Source organism: Danio rerio, chromosome 4, assembly GCF_052040795.2.
Source record: "Danio rerio strain M-AB ecotype USA chromosome 4, GRCz13ab, whole genome shotgun sequence".
Taxonomy (NCBI): Eukaryota; Metazoa; Chordata; class Actinopteri; order Cypriniformes; family Danionidae; genus Danio; species Danio rerio.
In genome coordinates, this window is record NC_141024.2 from 27,186,845 (window position 1) to 27,205,410 (window position 18,566).

Below are 18,566 nucleotides of genomic sequence, written 5' to 3' on the forward strand. Positions count from 1 at the left end.
GTTTTATTTTTATTCATATTTACTGATATCCATATTAGTATTTTCTTTCATTTTTCTTTCCCCTTTACACTCGTTCATCCGAGCGAGGTGCCTTTTTGTCTAACTTATCGTTAGTATTATTTATTTAATTTTGTTTTTGAGTTACTGTTATTTTTATTTACTTAATTATTTTTATTTACTTTGACCTGCTCAAAGACCACGCTATTGAGAACTACCTGGGTGATTTAAATAATTGATTGATAATTTGCACAGCCTGGCGCATGACTAAAAGTATTGAGGCCAGTACGTAGATATCAACTGTTATCTAGCCACCCAAATTCGACATCCGAATTGTCCGGCCCCCAGTGGATCTTTAGAAGGACCAACGTCTAGCTGGCACATACCCCATAGCTGACATCCCCGTCAGACTAATAATATAGCACAATGCTAACATTCACTCGATTTGGCCATGTGGGTCTCTCTCTCCCTTGGGATTTCTGTCTCACCCAACAGACCAGCTTGTCAAGCGCGTCCAGCCCGCTGCTCACTGGGACCAACTGAAGGCCTGGTTAAGTGCTTAACCCACAACCTCCTGCCCAACGACGCCATGGAGCCGCAGCGGCCAAGCAGAGAACAGCTGGACATCTGCGTTAATCCGCTGAGGGCGAACGACCTAGCCCGGAGCCATGACAGCCAAGCCCAGACTCAACTCTCCAGGGCCCTGACACACCTCACCCTTGCACAGGCCAGATCCATAGGAAAGGGTCTCAACCAGCTGGAGCATCGAGCCCAGGATGCCTGCAAGACGACGAGGGAAAAGGACGCCGAACTTCTGGAGCAAATGGATGGACTACATCGCGCCTCGATGGAGCTACAAGCGGACAACGCACACAAGGAGCGACGAGAGGAGAAAGCCAAAGATGAACTGAGTGTAAAGCTACAAGCTGAAACACTATAGTAAAGAGCAGCACTAAAGACAGTGAAGCTTGGGTCAAAGCCTCTAACGTCAACGGCTGAGGGCCCGAGCAAAATTCCAACACGGAACCCAACAAAGAGACTTTTAAGCATGAACTTACCAGAGTTCACCCAGAACTTTTACATTCCTACAACCCATGTGACTATCTGAAAGGGGAAGTGCCGCAGTCAGCCCCAAAAGCCAAGACTGGATAGACCAGCAGAGGGGGGTGAATCCAACTCATACCGCCCTGCCAGCCAGCATTCCAGCAACGCCCATCAGCAACACAGGGCCAGGACTCCCTCCAATGGGGTCCCCCACGACAGACACCATCTGTCAACCAAAGACTTTGAACCAGCTGGCCAGGGAAATGCCAACTTTCACCCCAAACCCTGCTGGAGGCGACAACACGCACTCCTACTTCTAAGAAATTGACTTTTACACAGACAAGGCCAAGTGCCACTCTCTGTGACAAATTGTATCTGCTAAGAATTACTTCAAGCCGTGAGGCAAGAAGTTTCTTGAATCAACAGCCCCATGCCATCAAAGCAGATTACGAGCCGATGCAAAAGCTCTTACTAGAGTGTTTTACCTGACCCCGTGTCAGAGTAAGGACTGATTGTCGCCATGGGTCTCAGAACAGCCAAGAGACCTCACAAGCATACTGCAGTCAACTACACCAAGCCTACTTCGAGACAGGAAATGAGCCACGGACGGAGGAGGATTTCACCTTCCAGACCCTCTCTCTCCCAAAAGCCTGCTTTCTGTGGTGAGTCCGCACTCGGGCAATGCCCTGCCCCCACGCCCTGACCACCCAACAGCGGCAGAGTTTAGCTCATAAAAACTGTGTAAAACCAAGACTGCTTTGAAAGACTTTCAAACACCTACGAGCTACCCTGTTTTAGAATCTCATCCGGAGCTGACTTTAAAAGGCACGCTACTGTTTTCCAGCCGCAAGACTTCCAAACAGTGAGTTAAAGCCTTTCTCCGCCAGCAGAGGACAGCACCGCCAGGAAGGCGCATGTCCCCACACCAGACAGGATGCTCAGAGACACACTGGGACAAGCCACTCTCCACAAGCAGCCCAAAAGGAGCCTAACAGCAACCAAGGAATGACCAACCAGCAGTAGCTAGGAGCTCAAACAACCAGCATCCAGCTAGTTACACGCCAGAGAAAGCCAAAGGTGAAAACCAGACTCCTTATGACTAGAGGGGGTCCAAAACCATTTACCCCCCTGAACACCTGCTTTCTGCTCCATCCCCGCAGAGTACTGCGAGTCCAACACAAACTAAAGACTGTGTATCTAACTGCAGCATCACGCTTCCCCCAAAAAGCAGCCAGTGCCACCATGCTTGCAACCTCAGGTACCAGAAAACACTGGTCTGGTTGTCTGTTTACCTCCTGAGCCACAGCCCACCAACCAGCCACACCTGCGTACAAACAACTGCTCAGGCCCCTGCACTTCAACTCTTGGGGAACCTGACCAAAATGGCGTGGCAACAACGCGCTACTTGGCTGTAACCGTGGAGAGGAAAGAAAGATGAAAAACACGCGTCAGCATGGGAGCAGACCTCACAATAATGTCATCTTTCCTGTTTGAGTAACTCAAAGCAAGAGCTCAGAGACTAAAACGAACACTTAAATGCCAACCAGGCAGGCTGATGGTGCAAATCATACAGCAAAAGTGAGGTTCAACTCATCGCTGCCATTCAAGTAACTACTGTCCCCATGACTGCAGTGCACCCCGTGTACCCGTCGCCAATGGGCACATACCTGCTGATGAATGGTAAAGATCCGCTGGATAAATGTGAACCTCTTTTGAACTTTGAACCCCTTTAAAATCTGGGCCCAAGTGCGAGAACTCTCTCACAGCTGTCAGGTCAACCCCAACAGACTGTCAGGTCACCGAGGTCGCGGGAAACTGCTGGAACCCGCGAGAACCCAAACTCAACAACATAGACGGGGTCAAGGTCGCTACCCTGCAGCCTTCAAACCAGCTAGCAACCCCAACGCTTGCTGCCCCAGGCCTCAAAGGGCTTCACGTTGAATAACCGGACTGTGAAGGACACTGTACTTGCACTGTAAGCAGACAACCCAGCAGCCATCAGCCTCGCACGGTGCGACACTCCGCCTGAACACACCCCCAGACCTGTGTTCAACTAACAAGCATACACACTACTGTCCAAATGCTAAACTCTCACACATGACAACTGCCAACAGCATTTGCACATTGAACTTGAATCGGAACGGCGGATTGACCCATCCCGTCCTAACTCTCACGGCCCTGCCGCACGATGTTCACATCAGAGCTAATAGCCTGATATATCTTCAGGCATATATATAGACACCTTTAACGACCGGTGACTCAAACTGCTCAAGGCTGGGCTATAATGCTCAGGTTTCATCTTTTGGGTAGAGACTAGGCGTGTAAAGATACACAAAAGGCACGGTTCGGTTCGGTTCAGGGTTTTGGAGCCACAAGAACATCTTACCTTTTTCTTTATTAACTTTGTCATCGCATTTTTAGTACAGTCAGGATACCCGAGTAAACAACTAGAATTAAATAAATACCTCCAATATAGACTAGTCAGAAAAAAAAACTATTCTCTTTAGTGCAGCCATCTTAACTAAGTAAACTAAAATTAAATAAATAACTGCAGTGTAGAATAGTGAAAGATCTTCTTCAAAAACACCATAATATCCACATTCTCCGATGAGAGGCTTGATCTCTGTGCAGACACAGACGCTCATTTTTAATTATATGGTTTCATTTAGATTAGATAGGTTTCCGTTTAAATTAATGAAAAATATACATATACTGTGTTTGTAAAGTGTTTTTTCATGACATATTCACTAGTAAAATACATTGCGGTTCTGTCTGAAACTAATGTTAGGGTTGTAGCCGGCTATATGTTTGCCTCCCGATCTCTCTCTCTCTCTCTCCCGCTCCCTCTATGCCGGTCATTTATTTACTGAAGGTGCGCCTTCACGACAGCTGATGCCTGTCATTTCTGTAGGTCCGCCTTTTTGACAGCTGATTGGTCAGGAGAGCGATCTATCATCATTTGGCGAAACAGCGCGGGAATGCAAAAAGCATGTCAGGAAGAGCGGGAGAGAGAGCGCTTTTTCCTTTGATCTCGTTTTTCGTGTATTTTTCTGACATGATTATGATTTTCGTTGTTTTTGCTTAACTTTCGTTTGGGTAAAATTATTTTGCATTACTTTTGCCCACTTTAAGAAATTTTGTGAGGTTTGTACATTTTTATTTCAATTGATTTGTATATTATTTTTTAGCTCCGCTCCTTCCCGACAATATAGCTGCATCTCCTTAAGTTCAGTCTAAGTTCAGTCAGAATAAGGGGTTATTCATGAGTTGTTTTATTATATTTATATTTATATTTATATTTATATTTATATTATATTTATTTCTTTTGTTTGTCTTCACTATCACCCCCTTGCTCGAGTTTAACAAATTTTTGTTTGATACTTTTGTTTGAATTTGTTACTTTATTATATTATTTTTATTAGTGTAAATATTTCTCTTTTTTTGTATATTTGGGCATTATTCTGGTTTTACTTTTGTACATTAAATCACTTTTGTTGGCAGTTCTGTTGCTTACACCCTCACATTGTGAAATTACCCCACTTTTTAAATGTTTTTCCTTACAAGTAAGTTTCGTGAAACAGTTGAGACAGACAGGCGTGCGCTTTGTCTACAAAACAAATTCTATTCCTGTACTCAACTGGAAAACCAAAATTTTTCCACACAGATGACTTAAATGTGTCTGGGGGATCTGCAATCTCAGTACTATGTGAAGCAGCCATCCTGCGTCCGGTAGTAAGGAGTGTGATGCTTACTCAAGTCACATGACATAACATGCACTAAAATACTAACTTTAGAATATAATAATTAGAGCAAATTCTCATCGATACTAAAACAATTTAATCAAATATTAGAATAAAGATACATTTAAATTGGTTCAATTAGTTAGAGACAAGTGACGTCAACCTTAACAATGGGCAGCAGGGGGCGTGAGAGTACCGCGGTACACCACGAGAGTTTCGCGATACGTATCGTGGTTGGTGTATCGCGATATTTCGGTTCGGTTTTAATATCGTTACACCCCTAGTAGAGGCTCAATAATATCCATCTGCACAGATTGACTTCACATTAGATCGGCGCGTGTGTGTATGTGTGTCTGTGCGTGTGTATGTGTGTGTGTGTGTGGCTTTTTTTCTGTGTTAGTGGGGGGGGGCCGCAGGTTTCAAATCTCCTGGGTTTGTAAGCGCAACTACTTGTGTTTCGTGGATACGTCATTGCGAAACACCTAATGACTCGTTATCAAGACGACTCGTTTGAAGCACTATGAGTCAACTCTTTTATAGATGAACAGTTTTAAACACTGTACACTTACAGATTTAAGCCTTAGCTGGATATTTCACTTCACTTATTCATTTTCAAAAACCCATAATATGGGCTCTTTAACTTCTAAAAACATAGCTCATTGTCTTAGAGATTTCAAAGTCATACAAAGATCAAACATAACTCCTAATATGCAGTTTAAAATGAAATGGCAGTCAAACTACAGTTGTCATATCTTCAGGTACTTTTCTCCATATGTTTTGGAATGTCCAATTGTTGTCGAACTGTGGTCTCAAGTACATTCAGTTTTTTTTTTTTTTTTTTTTTTTTTAACCACAATTTGAATATGTGTCTAATTCTGGTTTATGTCTTCTCAGTCATAATTTTAATTCTTGTATAAGCACACTAAAGAAAAGAATGTTATTTGATGGTTTTACATTTTGGATTCATAGCCTCATTAAAATAGTGACTTGTGAAGATACAATAGCACAAATTAATAAGGCAAACCCTAATAAGGCAAAACCTTTTTCTTCCAACATGTTAGACTATATAAAGGAAAGCCCATTTAAAGTTGTGTTTTTCCCCTCTTCTTTAAGATTAAAAACAATGTTGATGTTGCCCCACTTTCCTGTTTGTTTGTTTGTTTGAATGTTTGTTATTTTGATAATCTAAAGACAATAAAACATTGATCACAAACACAAAAATGAAAAGAAATTGAGACTCCTCAGACCAGCAACGTTTTTCCAATCTTTTATTGTTCAGTTTTGGTGAACCTGTGCAAATTGCAGCCTCAGTTTCTTGTTCTTAGCAGACAGGTGTGGCACCCGTTGTGGTCTTCTGCTGTGTAGCCCATCTGCCTCAAGGCAGACCTCTGACGTTTACAAGGCATTTGCACCCACAGAACTGCTGCTCACTGGATATTTTCTATTTTTCTAACCATTCTCTGTAAACCATAGCGATGGTTGTTTGTGAAATTCCCAGTAGATCAGCAGTTTCTGAAATACTCAGACCAGCCCATCTGGCACCAATGACCATGCTACGTTCAAAGTCACTTTCATTATATGTCATCAAAGTCTTCTCACTATATGTATGTGTTGACCCTCAGGTTTTGTCAGTGCCTCACAGAAGACTGGTGTGCTGTAGTCGGCTGTTTGAAGTGACTGACATCAACAAAGCCCAGAAGCAAGCGGCTCACCAGAGAGAGGTTTTCCTTTTCAATGACCTACTTGTGGTAGGCACATTTAATTTTATAGATTTTTTGTTATTTATTATTTTAGACTTTTGTTATTTCCTGTCCTTTATTCAATATTGATAGTGTAAATGAGGAAAAACAGATGACACGGTATCAAAATGCAAACCCAGAAATATGATGCAGCCATTGTACCTCGGGTGTAATTTTACAGAGTAAAGACATACTTTAGCTGTGCAGTTATCTGAAAACTTCGCACCTAAGAATGTGTCAGCTAACCACAGCATTAGAAAAGAAAAAAAAAACTCAATGGGGGCTAATATATACAGTTGGAGTCATAATTATTAGCCCCCCTGCTTATTTTTTCCCCAATTTCTGTTTATCGGAGAGAAGATATTTTTCAACAATTTCTAAACCTAATAGTGTTAACAACTAATTTATAAAAAAATATATTTTATCTTTGCCATGATGACAGTATATAATATTTTACTAGATATTTTTCAAGATACTTCAATACAGCTTTAAGTGGCATTTAAAGACCAAGTGGTGCTCGCTTCAGCCATTTGGGCGAGCTAAGCTCCAGCGAGGGGGAGCTTGAGCTCCACCTTTTTTGCACTTCTTCTACGAGTGATGTCACTGGGGGTAGGGTAAGGGGTGGTGTTGGTGTACGCATTAAAACAGCTTACAGGAGGAGGAGCGAGAGCTCATGCTCCCCCTCGCTGGAGCTCAGCTCTGCTCAAATGGCTCTGCAGCGAGCACCCTCTCTTTAAAGAAGTTAAACTAAGTGGCATTTAAAGAACTAACTTTATATATATATATATAATATATCTATATATATATATTTATATAAACTATATAATATATATATATATTTTATATATATTTTATATATATATATATATATATATATATATATATATATATATATATATATATATATATATATATAGAGAGAGAGAGAGAGAGAGAGAGAGAGAGAGAGAGAGAGAGAGAGAGAGAGAGAGTTTAAGTCAGAATTATTAGCCTCCCTTTGAATTTTTTTTATATATTTTTTTTTTAATAAAATATTTAAAATATTTCTATTTTAAATGATGTTTAGCAGAGCAAGGACATTTTCACAGTATGTCTGATCATATATTTTCTTCTGAAGAAAGCCTTTTTTGTCTTATTTTGGCAAGAATATAGCAGAATAGCAGCTTTTAATAAAAACAAAAAAAACATTTTAAGGACAAAATTACTAGCCCCTTTGCGCTATATATATTTTCGATAGTCTACAGAACAAACCATCGTTACACAAAAACTTGCCCAATTACCCTAACCTACCTAATTAAGTTAAGCCTTTAAATGTCACTTTAAGCTGTATAGAAGTGTCTTGAAAAATATCTAGTAAAATATTATTTACTGTCATCATGGCAATGATAAAATAAATCAGTTATTAGAGATGAGTTATGCCTAGTTCAGACTGCATGATTTAAGCCCAATTTTGACTCGCCGACAGGTTTTGAGTAATCGCCGACAAATGCCTAAAATCACAGGCAAATCGGTGCTTGTGCACGTGAGTGACAATCACACAGTATGAACTATCAAAGACATGATCTGAGAGAATCGCAGATGAGTCGCCGGTGCCTGTGAGATATTTGGCGTGCTAAATATCTGGAGCTGTCGGCGATTTAAATCATGCTGTGTGAAATGAGTTTTGACTGAAAATAACATCAGTGATCGCCTACAGCCAATGAAAGAGCAGCATTTACTTGTGTGTGTGTGTACCTGCTGGCCAGCGGGAGGTTGGGGGAGAAGTTAAAAGCGCTCCTTTTTTTAGTTTTTTTGGACCCAAGAAATAGAGGAAAAACTAGAGGAGGTTTGACAGAAGCACCCAAGTCTGTTTGACGTTTCATACAGACAGTTAAAAAAGAAAGTTGAGGAGAAATTGCTAATTCCCTTCAAACACAGGTGAGCAAATATGAACATTTTCTAACATATTAAAGGCTTCTTTCTCATGTAGTTAATCACAAAAGATATACTAAGTGTTTTTGGTTGTAGTTTGGACAAAGTTGTCGGTGATTCTTCCTATTGTAAAGCCATGCAATGTGAAAGCCCTGTCGGCAATCCATCTTGCAGTGTTAACAAAGCAGCGACAAAACGCTAGCCCTGATAGTCGTACAGTGTGAAAACATCTGTGATACTACTTTGAAAATCATGCAGTCTGAACTCAGCATTAGTAGAACTATTATGTTTAGAAATGCGCTGAAAAAATCTTCGCTCTTTCAAACAGACATTGCGGAAAACATAAACAGTGGAGCTAATAATTCAGGTCAGTCTGACTTCAACTATACACACACACACACACACACACATTACTGTTTAATTTGACAGTGCATAAAATTTACTGGATATTTTTTTCTAGATACTATTCAGCGTAAAGTGCAATTAAAAGGCTTAACTAGGATAATTAGGTTTACTAGGCTAGTTTGGTAAAATTTTGCAAATCACAGTGGTTTGTTCTGTAGACAATCAGAAAAAAAAATGCTAAAAAATTAACAACTGATTTTATTCCAACTGAAAGCAAACAAATAAGACTTTCTCCAGAAGAAATGAAATCTATAAGAATTATATAAGAGGGCTAATAATTAGATTTTCCTTTGGACTGATTTTTAACTGGATTACAATTCTCAGTGTAAATGCACCCAATAAACTCAATTATCATATCTGTGTTTTTTTCTTTACAGATTTTGAAATTGTGTCCAAAAAAAAAGAGTTCAGCTGCATACACCTTCTGCAAGACCATGGGACTGCTGGGCATGCAGTTCCACCTGTTTGAGAACGAATGTAAGTTCCAACAGTTTTTTTATAGAATTATTTTTGAGTTTTTCTATCCTCCAAAATGGATAGAATATTTGTAATGTATAGAACAGTGGAGAATACTGTCAGAGAATTGTAGGAAGCAGAAAAAGGGGAATGATCAGCAAAGGACCTAGAGCCACAAATTGAACACAGGTCACTATGAGCACCTATGATCTGGGACTACTGTGTAGGTGGTGCATGATGGGATATGTCATTGTAATCTGTCAGTGTTTGCCACTGAAAAAGCCAGATCGCTGGTGACCATAACATTCCCAGATATTTACTATAAAAGCTTATTAGAAAAAACTTGCCTCATCCTACATTTACTTGTGCCCTATACAGTCTTAATAAACACTGGGTGCCTTTTAATCTGAAGGGACGATTTTTCTGAAGTTTAATTTAAATCAGGAGTAGGCCTTAATCTAGACTGCTGAATCATGGCTTTAAAAATTACTTTCTTAACCACAGATTATATACAGATTAATAAAACCTAGACTGCCGAGATCTGGACTAAAATAAACTTGATGGGTTGCCTAACAAATATGGCTGAACCATGAAACATTTAGAAATATGCAACTGAAAAGCAAATGGAAAGCAAATCCAGCAATAAACATGTATTTCAATTGTGGTTCCTGCAACACATATTAGAAAAAGTTGGAACAGTAAAACATTTATCATTATGAAATGCTGCCATTCCTTTTTACAACACTTAAAAGAAGTTTAGGGGCTGAAGAAAATGAGTGATGAAATGTTTCAGATGTAATTTTGTCCTAGTCTTCTTGCAAACAAGTCTTAATGTGAGCTCCAGTTTGGGGTGTTGTTGCTTTATGGCTTCAAAACGCACCACACTTTCTCTGTTGGAGACAAGTCAGCACTACAGTCTAATATGCCAATGGTGTTGTAAGAACTGTACTGCACTGCACTGTTCCAATGGGTTTGTTCAACATCTTCAAGAATATTTGTCCTTTTTTCAGAGATGTTTTTTGTATTTAAGTAATTTTTTATTAGAATTTTAAGAGTTTATTTGCAAAAACGAGTAGCAAAAAAAAAATAACTGCACTAAAATTAACAGTACAACAGTAGTAGCCTATGTTAACTTTGCAAAGTTCAATGCAACTGCAAAGTAGCAGTATAATAAGGTATAAGCACAGCTCAACAACAATATATTAAAGTTCAATAGAAGTAAAATCTGCAGTGTAACTGAAGTAACATTAAATAAACTGAGAGGGGCAATATAGTGATATGTTATATAATTTGTTGCACTTAGGTACATAAGTATTTAAAGTGCACTTTAGGTTTATTATGTATTGTAACATTGTAGATGTATTTCTGTATTTTGTTATACTTCTTAAAAGTGTAAAACTATATTGTGGTAGTACTTCAGCAATACAACTGAAGTGCTTAAACCTCATTTGGAAACCATTGTCCACCAAGCAGGAAAAGTAGTAGTTGTACTGCAGTTGTATTGCAATAGCGATTTGGCATTTTTTACTGTAGTAGTACTTTAGTTGTATTGCAGTAGATGGGTAACACTTTATAATAACTACACACTATGAACCATTTATTAAGCATTAATTCATTATAATAAGCATTGTAGGGTCCAGCCAGTTGGTCCAATGGCGGTATCCAATGGTGGATGAAGGTTCACTGCATGTTCGGTCTTTCCAGTGCACAATGTTGATTTATATTAAACTTAGCTCATATCTGACTCCAATTTTAGTATGAGGTGGTTTAGAATATTAATATATTTATCCTCTTTTTATCTGACTCCAATTATAAAACATTGAGAAGGTTATTTTGTTTCCGTTCACATTAATTTAGATTATGATTGAATATTCTTTTGATTTGTTATTATACCTTATTCTCATTTACACAGATTCCTATAGCATCCCGAGTCTTGCACCGGCCGGGTATAAAATCTCTTAATACAAGCTTGTCAGTCTTGGTCATTAAACAGAGGCGATTAACCACTCTCCTAAAAAGGCAAAACCCTACTTAATCAATATAGGAGATTTTTATGTGGTCCCCATAGATCTGTTATCTACTTAATCAAGACAAAGTATTTTAATAATAATCGCACAGGATTATAAGTTTGTAGATGAAGGCCTAAATATCCACATTTAAAGTAGTTTCAACAATATTTTGTTGTTCTAAATAGTTGGCCTTTTACAGTCCAAGTATACTTGAAATAATGCCAATTTGTTAGTCGGATCTCTAATAACATTATATAGCGTGCCACGCTGCTCCGTCTAACATGTTTTAGTCCGTTACTAACCTGTACAGTGGCTTGTAGTGCTATGGACAACAACATTTATCAGTGATAATAACACGAGGTTTGAATAATTCAAAACATAATTTATTAGTCAGGTAAATGTATTATGCCAATTCAATCAGTCAATTCATAAACGATCAATACAAAACATCAAATTATCAAAGACAAATCCAAGATGAAAAAGATGCATTCCTGACTTTGAAATATACATAACATGAAGCAAGCCATGATATGGGCTGATCTGGGGCCTGTTTCAGAAAGAAGGTTAACTGAAAACTCAGAGTATTTTAACCCTGAAATGAGAGAAACTCTGGGTTTTCCGTTTCAAAATGGCAGGTTTGTTAAACTCGAGAAATCAGGGTAAGTCAAGCCTGTTTCTGAAAGAGAGTTAACTTTAACTCAGAGTCAGTTACTGTGGTAACTTACTCTGTGAATCTAACCTGGTCAGAAGCAGGTTTTATTCTCTAAACTCAGTTTCTGTCTGTCTCTTCCCCTTTTTTTAAAGATGAAGCGGTATTTCTCGCCTTAGCCTTACGTTTCCACCCACCTATTTTAATGCTCATTTTGGATACGTGCATAAAAACGATTTATAGAAACGTCATGATGCACATAACTTTTTAAAATATGCATAAAAAACGCACATAACTGAGTAGGATAAACTTTTATTCGATAGAAAATGTGCGCATAAACTACGATGGAAACACTTTTACTGAACAAATTACAGTATGTACATAAAAAAAAAAGATCATGATCATATGATAATGAAAATGTGTGTAAATGAACAAACCAGCAGGCTGGGCACACTGTAACACGTCTTAAATATTGTTTTAGTCATTCTAAAATGCCTTAACTGTTTCAGTATTAGTGTATATTATTAATTACCTCCGAACGTCTGATGCGTGTCAAGAGTCTCCGCGTCTCATGGCTTCAGACGCCCCCATGTGTTCATTGTGTTTCAGCATTGTCTTCTGACATCGAGGCGCAAGTACATTAATTAGGCTAAATAAAGAATTAATTGACGCAGCTTCTTCTTCTACCACAGTAAATTCTGTTTTTACTGTTGATATTTCGAGCCAGTTAAATCAGGAAGTGACAATTTTTTTCTCTTTGACTCGTTGGATGGAATTTTATTCGCATCTTTTATGCAATATTCCAGTTTTGCACATACATTTATATAATATATTTGGATGGAAAATAGCTATTGCCTACATTTTTGTCACACACAGAAGAACTGTACTAGAATGGCTTATGCTTTTTTAATAAATAATTAAATTGAATTCACCTTCGATATGCACTGTAACTAGATTAATGGGATTATTATTCTTTCTAAAAATTATTTTTAGTACTGCTTACCTTCTAAATGTTATATTAACCTCTATCACTTGATCAATAAAAAAAGGCAGACACACAAGTGCACTGTTAAATCATTTAAAACTAATAAATGTATAAAAGAAAGTTTAGAAAAAATATATAAACGTCACAAATTACATTACTTATTTTATTATACTTAAATATTTAAATACTTAAAAAGTTAAATTAGGCATTATCTTGAGCAGCTGTTTTCCCACGCTAACTGGTTGATGGCTGCTTCTTTTCAAATATATACACTCATATTTGCTATAACTTTGCATGAGAACATCAAGTTCAGCTGGAGAAAGAAATGGTGATCTCTTTTATAAGATATTGCCATAGTCACTCGTAATGTCTGCGCTCCATTGATAATGCCTTTTTATAGTCACGGTGCGCGCGCTTAACTCTGAGTTGGTCTACTCGAAGTTGATTGACCCAACTCAGATCAGCTGTTCTGAAACCGAAAACTCTGAGTTTTTAATCTCTCGGTAAATCAACTCAGAGTTCAAGTTTAAACTCTGAGTTCTTTGAACCTCCTTACTGAAACAGGCCCCTGGTTAGGCAGAATCACCCTGAGCCTTTCTCAAACCTTACCTTAAATAATCCAAGAATTCCCTCAAGGAAGGGGGTGTGAATAACAAAAGGCATTCACACTTAGTGGAAAAGTCACACCCTTCACAGTGGTTCAAAAGATGCCTGAAGTTATATATTTATTGTTTTGATTATGTCTGTTTCTGAGAGAATGAGACCATTGTACCAGTCGCACTGAGACATTTCAAATGATATCAAACATGATAGTTAAAGCCAGTTTGGTTAATCTAGAACATTCAAACATTGAAATGACCATATGTGTGAGATTGGGTGGATGAAACTGAGGTTCAGCAGACTCAGATGCAAATGAAGCAGGAACTGGTTTTTCCCGCATTCCCACCTGCTGGGTTGTGAAGTCCGTTGGCCCTGTTTTCAGCTTATGTTTTGAATTGTCCAAGATATCAAAATATTTGCAATATTTCAACTCTTACAAGCATTAACTTTACATTAATAAACGTTAGTAAGCAGTTTATTACTGCTGCTAAAAATGCTGTATTCTTGACTTATAACCACATTTATAATGTCCTTAATAATTGTACTTTCATTACTAAATTAAGTATTGAATTATACACAAACCAGTTATTTAAGCATAGTTAGTTTTTTAAGATCATTCAGAATGAGTTATTAAATGATTTATAAACTATTCAAATTAACATTTCTAATTCTTATTATTCAGGCATATACTAATAGTTTATTTGTATGCTAATAAATGCTTTATTAACTCAACTTTATCCAGTTTTGTGAATCTAAAGTGAGGACTATTTATGTTTTATAAACCCCTTTAAATAGCAATTAAAGGCTAAGTTCAATTCTAAACAGGAAAAATTACATAAATGACTTTATTCAATCCTATTCGTTTAAAGATGCACAAATGAAACTGTGCTTCAAGTGAAAAATTAATCTTTGCAACCTTATCCTTAATAAAAATTAATGAACAGTTTAAACATTGCTTATTATTGTATTGATGTTGTTTTATCCAGTTTTATGTTGTATTTTGACACTTGTTGTTTGGCAATATTTGACCTTTACAGTAGTTTTAGTTTTTAGATAAGATTGCAAATATTATTGTTCATTTGATTCTAAGCCTTTAATTGTCATTTATAAGGGATTTATAAAGCATGATTAGTCCTCACTTTAGATTAGGTCACAAAACTGCATGGTTTAGTTAATAAAGCAGTCATTAACATATATAGTAACCATTAATATATGCCTGAATAGAACGACATATAAGCGTTGATTTCAATAGTTTATGAATCATTTACTAACTATCCTTCTGATAACCTTTCTGATAAAATCCTAATAACCACCAACAACTCTTAAATACAAATGGTTTGTAAAAAATGCAATACTTCATTTAGTAATGAAAAATAAATCCTTAACAAAGTATGAAAATACAATTATTAGGCACTATTTATATAATTACATTTATTATTATTATATATTATAAATGTGGTTTTAAGTCAAGAATACAGCATTTGTAGCTGCAATTGTAAACTGCTTACTTACGTTGATTAATGTAATGATAATGCTTAACAAATAATGAATTCACTAGATGCTAATGCGTAGTAAATGATTCATAGTGTGTAGTTATTATAAAGTGTTACCCAGTTTTTTCATGTCTAAAAACTGCACTTTTCAATTATCCTATACTGTAAAGATGTTGAAAACATTTACTGTTTTGGTAACCTGGCCACTATGAAGTAAAGGAAACATCTCACAAAATCCAGACAATTGTGTGCCTTTCAAGCAGCCACTACACTCATTTACTTTCAGCAAATAGAATAGCACATGTTGAAAACATTTACTGTTTTGGTAACTTGGCCACTATGAAGTAAAGAAAACATCTCACAAGTTTCAGACAATTGTGTGCCTTTCAAGCAGCCACTACACTCATTTACTTCCAGCAAATAGAATAGCACATGTTGAAAACATTTACTGTTTTGGTAACCTGGCCACTATGAAGTAAAGGAAACATCTCACAATATCCAGACAATTGTGTGCCTTTCAAGCAGCCACTACACTCATTTACTTCCAGCAAATAGAATAGCACATGATAAATGACAGCCACCCTCTTTTTGCCCAGTTGAGGTGGCCATGAGCATTTCTCTCTTCCTCTCACTCTTTGATTTTTATACGCAAACACCGATGACAGCTGGACTCTAATTAACCAAAATGACAGTGTTATGGCCCATGCTCATATTTTGCCCTACTTGAATTTGTATAATTTACTGAACAAACTGGACACAGTTAGAGAGACACAAATTAATAAATAAAGAAACATGTTTCCAGCCATGACCACAGACAATAACAAGAGACTAAATAATCGCTGAATGTCAATCTAAAAAGTAGTGATGCATTAATAAGGTTTATGAATGGCATGCAGGAATTGAAAGTGTGTTTTACTGATATTATGTGTGAATTATACAGTTGTACAGATGTGGATACTGAGAATACGCGTAGTGCTACAATTTGTCATGCACAGTTACATGCTGTGTAAAGGCCACCTTTTCATTTGAAAAAAAAAACAAACCAAAAAAACTTTTATGCATTACACAATATCCACTAGTTGGCACAAGGAACAACCACTTTTCCATTGTTTTGCCAGGCAAGCCTAAGGTCCCAAGTTCCATCTTTATAGTAAATAAAAAATGTGTTGGCCAATTTAAAGGCTAAGTAACTAGGCCTATTTAGAGTACTGAGATGTTACATTACACAGAGGACTTTTTTTCAATTCTAAGTGGCCTATAGCCTACGTTCATTTTTGAAAGAAGGCAAAAGAGCTGTGTGAATGTGCACATTTTAATAATGTCACTAGGTGCTTTTAACTTGAACTACGGCTGCAGCTGAGCGCAGGCAGAGGTGGAGCTGAAAACGAGGCTGTCACGTCAAACATCTTGGGGCTCATAATTTGCTGCTTGATGACAGATCATATAGAGAGATCAATGATTTATTTATTTATTTATTTATTTATTTATTTATTTATTTATTTATTTATCCAATCACATTAATCCAAAAATATTGAAGAAAAGGACATTCCCAAAATAACGGAGCGACTCTTTCTGTGTACTATTAAATTTTTGTTTAAACAACTTGACAGGATAAAACTTTTTTTTACAAACATATAAGTCATTTTAGAACTGTTTTAAAAAATAATTATCTCAATTTGTTATGGAGTGGCACGATCACTAATGACTATTTAAGTACAAGTCTGTAAGCCTATTTGAGTTTAAGGTCGGTTATTCACTAAAAATATATAATTTAAATCATATATAGAGCTGAATATGAAAATGGTCAAAAATAAACCTATGATAATCTATACTTTTATAAACACATTATTTAACAAAAAAATATTATTTGGCCTACTGCAGTAAAATATTTGAACATCTTTAATAAGCATGATGTGTACAAGATAGAGATGGCATAAAAAGTTAATTGTTTGTTTGGAAATTTGTGAGTCACTCTTCATATGCTGCACTGGCTAAATCAATTGTCTAATCTCGGGAGCACTGTCACTTTACTTTAATGTAACTTTGATTGAGGTATTCAACACTTTAAAACTATGTGCTGCATGGCGTCCAACGCAGCCATGAAACTCCCTTGTTTCAGCAGAGTGTTTTTACACCTCTACTTTGGAAAATTTCAGGAAAGTGGGCATGTCCAGCTCTGTTTATGGGGGGAGTGTCGGCAGGGGCGCCCCCAAGGGGTGGCCAGGGGTGGCCACGGCCATCCCTCTGTAAACTCTGGCCACCCCTGTGGCCACCCCTTTGGCCACCCCAATGTAATTTTGCTGTTGACATTATTGATTTAAATGAACTTATAAATTTCCAATATTTAAATAAATAAATAATTAAAATGCAATCACTAAATTGTTGTTGGTGTTACTGACGTAGCTCTCCCCCTCTGGTTCAATGCTGGTGAAAGCAAACTGACGCATACGCGCAGAAAACCATTCCCGCGCGCCTCACGCACTCCTGTGTGAATCCCGGTTGGTTGTTTGCATGCACGCCGACAAAATAGGCACCACTCATGCGCCGTGAAACCGAAGTAACAGCCTTTTGTGCAGAGGTGTCGGCACGCAGCGAGTTTTGAAAGTCGACTAAAGTTTATATAATATGATGATGACGATGATGTTACTTTCACTAAGCATGCCTTTAAAGCAGAAAGGAGGGATAATGAGTCAGGGAGGTAAGACTTCATAACATGATTTCTCAGCCATGATCTGGTCTAAGACCACAGATAATTCTATAATACATTTTTTGTATTCTTTAGAATTGTCATAATTCATTTTCATGCAAAAGGTTTCTTAAGTGATCTTGGCATATCACTCCAGTTGTTGTTTTCCAGTAATATTTAGGATTGATTTCTGTTATTTATTTAGAATAATAATTGTATATTAATATTTATTGTATTTATTTAGAATAAATATAAATAAATTGTTATATTTATTGAATAACAAATCTAACAATTCAAAAGAGGTGGGGGGTGTATAGGGTGGTTCGCCCAGGGTTTCATTTAAACTAGAACCACCACTACCCTCCCTGATCATTGTTGACAGCACGCACACACCTTCAATAGACAGCAATGGCTATTTAATATTTTCTTTAAGCTACAGTATATCAATAGAAGAAGCTGCATTAAATGGCTCAAAAAGCAATATGGATAAATAATATTATTAGGTATAGTGAGTGTGCATAGTAATGCCTTTCATTCAGTTTGTTCATTTGTTTCGGTAATTAATAAACTCATTATTCTTTCATTCATTTTCTTTTCGGCTTAGTCCCTTTATTAATCCAGGGTCACCACAGCAGAATGAACCGCCAACTTATCCAGCACATTTTTACACAGCGGATGCCCTTCCAGCTGCAACCCATCACTGGGAATAATAAACTTATTAATCTTCATTAATTTTAAACATGGCATATACCGTATGCTGTACAATAAAGGCACGTAAAAAAGAAGTTATTTATACAGTATATGAAAAGTGTTTTTAAACTAAACATAGATTTTTATTTGGTTTGCACATGT

The 18,566-nt window shown here is 37.2% G+C and overlaps 1 protein-coding gene across 23 annotated transcripts in view; it reads left to right on the forward strand.

Annotated features, from left to right (window-relative positions):
- iqsec3a (IQ motif and Sec7 domain ArfGEF 3a) overlaps window positions 1-18,566 on the forward strand; it is a 259,936-nt gene that overhangs the window by 188,127 nt on the left and 53,243 nt on the right. For all 23 annotated transcript variants that reach the window (XR_015483220.2, XR_015483215.2, XR_015483214.2 and 20 more), the window contains 2 exons: window positions 6,404-6,529; window positions 9,214-9,313. Coding sequence is in view for 6 of the 23 variants with exons in the window: in XM_087248285.2 (XP_087104411.2) it covers window positions 6,404-6,529; window positions 9,214-9,313 (226 nt within the window). In the remaining 17 variants the exon portion in view is untranslated. The remainder of the gene's footprint in view (window positions 1-6,403; window positions 6,530-9,213; window positions 9,314-18,566) is intronic.